We start from the raw sequence: 9761 nt of genomic DNA on the forward strand, positions 1-9761 counted from the left end.
AAAAAAAAAAAAAAAAAAAAAAAAAAAAAGAAGAAGTTGATATAACGTGTATTGTCACATAATTATAAACTACATGCACTGTACGGACGTCATGCCTTGTGAAAAAAAGGAAACCCCATGTTGATGCATTTATTGCATATATGTTGAGTATAATATCATATTCAAAGACGATAAATATTTATTCGTACTCGATATTTATATCAAATTATAAATCTATAACCGTTTATCATGTGAAGTGAATTCATTATTTCCTTGAACTAATTTCTAATGTGGGATGTTATTACTTAATTTAAAGTTACTGAATTTAGTAGAACTCTTTTTTATATACGTAGTTATATAGTAATATATATTGGACAATATTTTTTCCTCCTAAACTTGGTAAGATTGGTAGTATCCGTAAAATCATATCTTGATCATTTAGCAATCATTGTGATAAAGTGTATATAATATGATACTTTCACAAGCAAAAGCCATCAGTACGTCTACATATATCTTGTTAATTAATTAAACTATTGAGTAACATGCTTAATTAACATCTTGTTTGAAAAACACCAATTTATATCTATTGGCACAAAGAATTAATAAATACTACTAGTATATTTTTTACTTGCTTCTTTTTCTTCCTTTATCCTATTCATGGAAACTACTCCCCCGTCTTAAATTAATTATCATATTTTCATTTTTGAAGTTACATCATATCAATATTCAAAAGTTATTCGATCAATATTACAGATGCAACTTTCTTCATGTTGGTTCGATAAAAATATATATTTTAAAATCCAAACACAAAGTAACTTGACTTGCTTATTTTTTTCAGTAGACTCATTTTGACCAACTCAAATCCACCTATTTGACACCCGTACCTTAGATTATATATTATATATACTAAGTAATAATTTAACCCAAAAAAAGGTGAAATAGATTTTCCCTTTTATCCCTAACAAAAAGGCCTAAAAGGCTCCTATATTGACTATGGACCAAAGAACCAAAATTTCATTATCAGAGTACCATTCTCTAGCATGGTCCAACTTTGGCCTTGGAGGTGAGTGGCCAACTTTTGACCCCGTTTGCCCTATGAGCAAAACTTCACGTTTACTAAGTTTTGACTTTTGACCTTCGAAGGTTTGCACCTGAAGTTCAAGACCATTCATTTCCAAGGTCGATAAGTGTAATTTCCGAACAAACCTGCAAGCTATTATAGACCAGAGACCAGAGTCAAGGGAAAGCTATTGAACCATAGTCATATCTTACAATTCCTTCCATATACTACATATATAAAGTTATAAACCATTTCAAATCAGATGAAAATGGTTTGAAAAAACAAACATAATTCAGCCAAACGAAACTCGATTACTTAAATAGTTCTGTTTCATAAAAAAAAAACTAAACAAACACAAACACTGTAAACTGAGGCCAGAAACTTGGCATCATATCTACTGTACCTATTTTTTTTTATCCTTTATAAAACAACTCATTCTCTACCCATTTTTTGTTCTGGGCTGTGCTAGCTTCTCTGTGCCGGGACATAATTTAAACATATAACAAAGGTAGGTGATTTAACTTACAACCCTCTAAGTGAGAGGGGAAGTTTCAAGCCAAGTTGAAATCTGATAACAGTTTCTTGAAATCCAGGGACTGCACGTCGTTGGAGAGATCTGTCAACAGTTTCTTGAAGTCCAGGGACTGCAAGTCATTGAAGCAATCTGCCAATAGTTTCTTGACCTCCGGGGACTCCTTGGAGACAAAAGCAACACCCACAGCCATTGTTAGACCGATAACAAAGAAAGCCTTCATGCATCCGTTGCCATGGGATAAACGTCCAAGTAGAATCTTGCAGTACTTCTGCACTTCCTTCAAGGATGCTTGATTGGCAGCATTATCCACACTGGCCAATGCCTTCTCACTCTACAGTATCAGAAAGAAAAACAAATTAGCTGAATTAGTAACAGCTTACTACTCGATATATGATGGATTGATTGTTTTTGATTGACTAATCTGGAAAGATTAATACGAGGACTCTCGTGTGTAATAGTTCATGCCAAAGACACACACGTCCCTTGAGGTATGCCAATTAGTGACCGAATGATAAACACAGGTATAATACAACATTGATCTAAATGTGGAAAGAAGAACAACGATGTCTGGCTTTGTGGGCTTCTTTTCTAATGCAAATGCCCTCACCCCACCAATAACAGAAGTCCAAAAGGGAAACTGAGCCATAATTACCTTTTCAACTGAAACAGGCCTATAACAAGAGTAACCAAATAACTTGTAAAACTTGATAGACTTCATCTTTTGTTCAATGGATATCATTCTGATATGTTCAACTACAGAAAGATTAGCATACCTTAAGTCTGAGACTGTTTAAGGTCACCTTCAATGGATCAAGTCCAGGTCCCTTAGCAGAATGCACCTTGAACTCTGTAGACAGCTTCTTTATTATTATCAGACTTGCTTCAACATTGTCCAGATAAATATTGTCCTGTTACAATCACAAGGGAAAGATAACAGATCAGTTACTAGAAATTTAAAGAAAAAAGGGACGAGTTTGGAAAGAGAAAATCAAGAACTTAGATTTCTTACCCACAGCTTGTAACAGTCGGGGTTCTGAGTCAAACACCAAACAGATAGCTCAGTAGCTTCCTTTGATAGATCAGGAACACCTATAAAACATGTAATATTTAGGACTATGTAGCTGAATAAGCAATCACTAACAAATCAGATGCAAAAACAAAGGAGCTTCAGGGTCAACATATAGTCGAACTTTTTGCTTTACCTTCCCCAACAGCTTTGATAGCAAAAGGCAGTATCCGCTGGGTTAGCTGCTTCATTGCTTTGCTCCCAGGGGCAGCAACAAGAGCTACCTCTTTCAGAGTAGGATAGACAGCTTCAAACCTTTCAGTGGCCTGAACATAACAAGCATCACAAACTACTACGATATAGAATTTATATATTTTATAGTAACTTATAATTAGAATATTGATGGAACACATAATAACAGCAGTAAAAATCACCTTAATTCGAGCAGAAGGTGCTGGGAAGGTGATCCTCATCAAAACCTCAAGAGCTGATGGAGGCACAACACGCTCTCCCTTTCTTACTGCACCATTTATGAGTATAGCATGGGCCTTTGGTGAGGATACAATTCTGAAAGAACAGTGAACCCACATTAGTACTTGACGAGCTGATCAAACACTTTTTCAGTAAGCTTGAGAAGAGTATATGTACCTCTCAGCCAACTGTAAGATTAAGTCTCTCGACTGTGGGTTACTGTTCAATTTACTGCTTAACAATGGTAAGAGAAAATGTACCCACATGAACAATCCCACGATTAAATCAGCTTGGCAAGCCTATAGGAATTGAGACAAGTTAGCACAAGAGACAACAATAAGTGAGGGAGCATTGAAATGATAGATGATGGCAATATCCCAAAGATTATCTAGAATGAATGATGATTATTACCTGAGTGACTGCCCAAATCATGACTGGAAGCTTATCTTGTCCTCGGTATTTCCCATTTTCATTCAGTATTGGTAAGAGACTGATTAAAACATCAGGTTTCCGTCTCAATACCATTGCTAGAACCACAAACATGGCAACCTGCAGTTCAATGACATATATCAACTACGTTATCATATAAAGTCACAAGTATCAGCTATTGAGGTCCTTAATTTCCGAGTTTATCAATTCTTGGCAGATTTTGAATGATTAATATACAGCAAAAAGAAAAAAAAAAGCTGTCCCAGAATAAAGTTTGACTTAAAACCAGTCTTCTAATAAGCAATAGCATATCGGCATGATATTTTCCTTTTCATATGTTGAAAGCAGATGCAAACAAATGTAAAACTGCACTTACTATATCCTTAGGAAACAGAACAGAGGAAATGAATAAATTAGTTATTCAGATTCACGAAACAATGACAGAGTTAAAAACATTTCTTCTCCACTGAAATTTCATTTAGAGAGTTCAGAAAGAACGTTAGAGGAAGCTCCCAAGAGAAAAGGTTGAAGTACACAATGATCAAGGTAAATATTCCGAAATGTTTGGGCTGACATCAAATTTGAAAACATGATAATAAGTTGATAAGGAGAACATGTAGACAAACAAAGTAAATACACTGTTTACAATGTTCTGCAATTAACATAACTGACCAAATTTCTTAAGAAGAATGATCAGATTATTGTTCTAGCCCAAAAAGAAGATCTATTGACATGAAAAGACAAAATTTACAGCTGCAGGACAACCCCAAACCATTTAAATAAACAACCATATCGCACAGTGTAGCAGAACCAGTCCATGAACGACACAAATGTATAGATATGAAAGGGAAAAAACTACAAACTAAAAAGTTTTTGAACTATAGGCAAACTGTGTTTTACCAACCCCCTTCCCCGGAGACGATGTTTATGCAGGCAGCTGTATGCTATTTTTTTTATGAAAATATTTCTTGAATCTGACAACAATAATATAAGTGGGTCTCTCATTATATCATTACACTTCTATCAGAAACTCATGTTTCTGCACTTGTAAAGTGAAGTTACTCAAAGTTCAATAAATGTGTCTAGACTGATTTTCTTTTGTTTATAAACGGCAGGTCTCCAGACTAACTTATCACAAGGGTTGTATGTAAACATGCAAATCAAGGTTTATAGATACGCCACTCCACATAAGGAAACTCCTAAAACAAAGAAACATGAGCTACTCGGGGTCACCACTTAACAAAGATTTTAGTTAGATAAGGACAGAATACAAAATCCACTAACTATCACATTTATCACGGATGGGTTCCAATTAGACGTGCTAACTAGTTAGGGATTCAAATTCAAGATTGTATTAAACCCGGATATACATATACAGGGAAGCTTTAACCACACATGCAAGGTTCAGATATCCATGCCCCCTTCCCCAGTCAACCTTTTTCCTTTCTCCTTTATGGTGGATGATTCTTCAAAAATATAGCACATTCAACCGATTCTTTCTTCTATCACCGCAAAAAGACAACAGCAATTGAATCATTGAAGTTACACTACACATGCCACAAACTTTCAAAATAACATGCAGAAAAGACAAAGCGCACACAGAAAGTGAATGGTATTACCTGAGATTTTGATGATACTTGCTGAACCACCTTTTTGGATCCCTTTGAAGCTCCTTCGTGCTGTACAAGATCAGCAATAATGCTATCCAATGACCATAACACAAAGGAACCAAGTGCATCAAACGATCGCTGGTTAAGCCAGTCAACGGATGTCTTATAAACATCCTCAGAAATTTGAGAAAGAGGGATCTGTTCAATATCAAGAGAATCAACACAAAAAAAAAAAAACAGCATTACAAATTAGACAATAAATTGATTACTCAAAAATTGAATGTGCAGGCGATAACATTCAGACTATCAAATTAAAGATCAAGAACATTTCATATAACATGTATGGCATTCCCACTAAAAATTCAAGAACATCCATCTACTAATATAAGATCCGTTAGAAAATTATAAAAACAGAATCTTGCAGAATTGTGTACTTTCTAGTTTCTATATCACACAATAGAATAGTGTAAACAAAAGTACAAGATCCCCTTTATTCTGAACTAATCTCCCCAAGTAGGATTCGAAGAAGAATCATCCTAGAACGAAATGAGAGGTAGCTAACCAACTTCTAAGAGAGGCATAATTTGACTGCATTGATCTCAATTTTCATTCTCGAATAAAAATTCATTGTTTCGATTTATTTCATCTATTCCATGACCGGAACATTCAAGTACAAAGACTCAAATTTTAGCTTTCTACACATTTAAGCATCTAACAAGTCAATCAAATCTAATTGAACAAAAAAAATATTAAAAAAGAAAGAGAAAAACTCACATCAATCATCTTCTCAACTGAAGATTCCCTAAGAATCTTCATCCATGGGAACTGAGATGAACTCACTTTCCCGAATGCTCGTCCAAAGTAATCTGCAAATCGCATTAGCTGTATATCTTCCTGCTTATCAAACGACGTCTGCAAATTTCAAAAAAGGAACTCCACAATTACACATTCAGAATTCACCAATAAAAACAACAGATCAGATTTTTCCAATTGAAAACTCACTGATATATCAACGAGATAAACAACTAGATCAGAATTATCGATCTTCGCAGCAGCTTCAGCAACAGTAACCTTAGGTTTCTTCACCTTCTTCGGCTTACTCTTCTTCTCCACAACACCGTCATTCTCAATTGCACCACCAGCGGCATCTTCTCCATCGCTATCCTGCTCGTTTTTATCAATGACGGCAGAACTTTCACCCGAAGCAGCTTCATAGAGCTTCTGAGACTCAACTATACGCTTCCTTCTCTCCTCCGCATGTTGTTCGATCGATCGGAAAACATCACCTGAGCTCTCCCCGTTGTTCCAGTTGCCGGAGAACTCCTCTCCTTGCTTCGACTTACCTGACTGTTTTTTGTTCTTCTTATGATACGACACCGTTTTCCATTCCTGTTCAGGTTCAATCAGAAAAGTTTCATAGTCCTCCATGGTGAAAATGCACAAAACAAATGAAAACCGGAAAATTAAGCGGAAAACAGAAAATCAATTTTCCGTTTTCCTCTTTGATAGTTCTAAAAGGAAAACGGCAAAAAAGGTCGTCGGAATTTTCGCCGGCGGGAAAAAGATCACGGGGAGAGTGATCGGAGGAGGAGGTGTTTATATAGGGGGGTGCGTTGAATCGGGTCGGGTTAAGAAGTGGACAAGAAGAGGCAGTGAGAAGAAAAGAGTTCACACGTGGACGATTGACACCTCTTGTTCATTACCTGTTTTACCCTTAGATTGTTTGCTGAATTACATTATTTGTCATTATATGTCAGGCTGGGTTTTAGCAGTGTGGTTTTGATTTGCTGCTGCGACACTCATAATAAGCTGTCATCGCCAACTAATCAATGCCGTTAAAGTTCGATGGTTTCTTTTTCGGCCCTACGTCCGGTATCTACATTGGAGCTCAACTATTTCGAATTGGCACCACGTGGGGCTCTATTCCGGGAGAAGCACTCTCTACGAGGATTTTTTCATATTAGAGCTCGAATCTAAGATCTCTTGTTAAGAAAGGAGCAACCTCTTCAACTGCACCACATTTGTTTGTGATAATTTTGATGTATTTTGGTGATACATTTGTTGACATGTTAATAGGAATAATATAATATAAGTTTTTAATTATAGAAAACATGAGTTGTCGTTTATTTCACGGTTTATCACGAGACTTATGTAGTATTTTTTATTTTTTTTTGAAACGTCAAAAATGATTTGACTTCTAGCGCAAACAATCTCTTTAATTACCTCTCAAGATAAGGATAAAGTCTGCGTAGATTCTATCATCCTCTCCAAATTCAACTTATGATGTCATTGCTAATATTGATTCGCTTTAGCTATATACAACACAAATTATCATAATCATACTTGATATGAAAACTTTAATTAGGTTAAGATGATGTAGAATAATCTCACTTTACGACTTTAATTTTCAAGAAAGAATCAAAAGAATTGAAAAGCTATCATGAAATGTATTGACAATGAGAAGGTTACATAAATATTGACATAGTTATTGATATACTATAAAACCTAACTCTCGTAGTCAATTTGGATCATTTCATTCAACAGGTCAATTGAAAGTAGAAAAGATAATAATAATATAATGAGTTAGATAAGACGGATAATTGATAACAAGTTGAATATGATTTTACTGCAAGGTTATTAATTAGACAATCTTATAGTTCTGTTATCCATATTGGACTCATCGATGAGGCCTTGAAACCGACCCAATTGAAAAGTAGTAAAGATAACAACAATATAATGAATTAGATAAGACGGATAATTGATAACAAGTTGAATATGATTTTACTGCAAGGTTATTAATTAGACAATCTTATAGTTCTGTTATCCATATTGGACTCATCGATGAGGCCTTGAGACCGACCCAAATGTCTTTTACTATTTTGTCCGTGCTGAATTATATTTAAAGACATAAGTTTTATAGGAAAAAAAATCCATTCATTGATTTTTCTTCTCAAGTTTCTTTCAAAGCAAGAGAGATAATGACTTTGTGTTATGTCTTTATCTTTTTTTCTATTCTGCAATTTTGTTTCCATCATGTTCCTCTTCCCATCTTCATTTGTTTCTCGATGCTTCTTAAATGAATAAATTACATCTTGTGTTAGATCGCTAATCAAACGAGTGCCTTATTGATAATTAAAAGCATATGCCTCAATAAATAAATTTGAATTGTTTCTTTGAAGTACGATTATGTCAGATTGAATACCTCCTCCAGCAAAAATCTTACACTTCATGTGATAAAGATATGAACCCTTCTTCTTTCACTTTGTTATCTCTATGTGCGATACTAAATTAATATTAAAAATTCATATCAACAGAGTCTTTAAATACAGTCGCTAAAAATAGTTAAGAAATCTTAAAAATATATTTAACAACAACAACGACAATTCTTATATCTTGATTTCAATTTCTAACATCTTCTCAATTTCTATCATTTTTTTTTTTATTCCTAGCCAAGTGGCCATGCAAAATTGCAAAGTTGTAATAGTTATCTACATGATTAGAGTCTTAATAAATCCAATAATTAGGGACAAAACTCACATTTTTTTAGTTATTCCACATGCACCATACAATGTACTTCAACATAGCATAGCATATCTCCACTTTCACTCCACTTTCTGTATTTTTTTATTTAATAAATAATAATTAGTAAAAATAAAGTCAAAGGCTAATTCAAGATCCATGGCATTTCTGTTAATAAATCTAAATTACAAGGACAAAACAGGAAGATCAAAAGTTCGATACTTGCAAAGACTTTTTTCCCATCTCTTGTGGGGCCTTAGTAATGGGAAGTAGTTTTGAGATAAATTTGAAATTAATTGTTTGGTGAGGGTATTTTAGTAATTTTTGCAAATAAATTTATTAAACCTCATGATATTAGCAATTTATTAAATAAAGAAAATGACATAAAAAGTCTACTATTTAAGGGAAAATAATAAGAGTAATTAATAGTAAGATTGCCTAAATTTCTATAAAGAGAAATTAGCTTTATTAATGATGTAGACATGACATCATAATTGTTTAGGAAAATAAGGAAGTGGTCCTTTTATATATTAAAAAAAAGGAAAAAGGTGATATTTTTTTTCTCAATTTTTATTCAATGGACTTTTCTCTTTTTAAGAAAAAAGGAAATTTTGGAAAGAATAAAGAAATTGAAAGCGATTTTATGTAATTTACTTGTAATATATAACTAAATTTAGTCGATATATATTTACATTTATTTTATTTGATAGTGTCATATCATATTAATTTTTTATTTTTTATTCACCTTTCTCCAAAATATTTACTGCTCTAAATAAATGTTGTTATTCTTTTATTTAACTTCTTTTTTTCTCGTAAATAATATATTTTGATATTACTTATATCAATTGAATAAAAAGTTTGACTACAATTTCTTTTGAGATAGATTTGAATTTAATGGCTAGGTGACTAGAATTTTGTAGTATTATGATGAAGTAATTTCATATTTAAAGTTTGTTTGAATTTTGAAATTTTAAATTGATCAATTTTAATGGAAAAGAGTAATTAATATTTGGTCAAACAAAATCCTAAAAGGGAAAATTGGTTTTAATTCTATTTGATGTGGATATGCACATCATAACTATTTAGGAAAATAATGAAATGTGTCCGTTTGTAATTGGGGGGGGGGGGGGGGGGGGGGTTATATAAATTTTA

The 9761-nt window shown here is 33.6% G+C and overlaps 1 protein-coding gene across 1 annotated transcript; it reads right to left on the reverse strand.

Annotated features, from left to right (window-relative positions):
• Positions 1-1215: 1215 nt before the first annotated feature.
• LOC102586576 (uncharacterized) lies at positions 1216-6692 on the reverse strand. Its single transcript, XM_006364577.2, has 10 exons — positions 6093-6692; positions 5865-6002; positions 5100-5288; positions 3463-3600; positions 3229-3350; positions 3015-3147; positions 2777-2906; positions 2584-2663; positions 2348-2482; positions 1216-1905 (listed from the first exon to the last, which is right to left on the reverse strand). The coding sequence occupies exons 1-10, from the start codon at positions 6516-6518 to the stop codon at positions 1591-1593; spliced, it is 1806 nt and encodes a 601-aa protein (XP_006364639.1). The 5' UTR covers positions 6519-6692; the 3' UTR covers positions 1216-1590.
• Positions 6693-9761: the final 3069 nt, after the last annotated feature.

The sequence above is a fragment of the Solanum tuberosum genome, unplaced genomic scaffold, assembly GCF_000226075.1.
Source record: "Solanum tuberosum cultivar DM 1-3 516 R44 unplaced genomic scaffold, SolTub_3.0 scf00505, whole genome shotgun sequence".
Classification (NCBI taxonomy): Eukaryota; Viridiplantae; Streptophyta; class Magnoliopsida; order Solanales; family Solanaceae; genus Solanum; species Solanum tuberosum.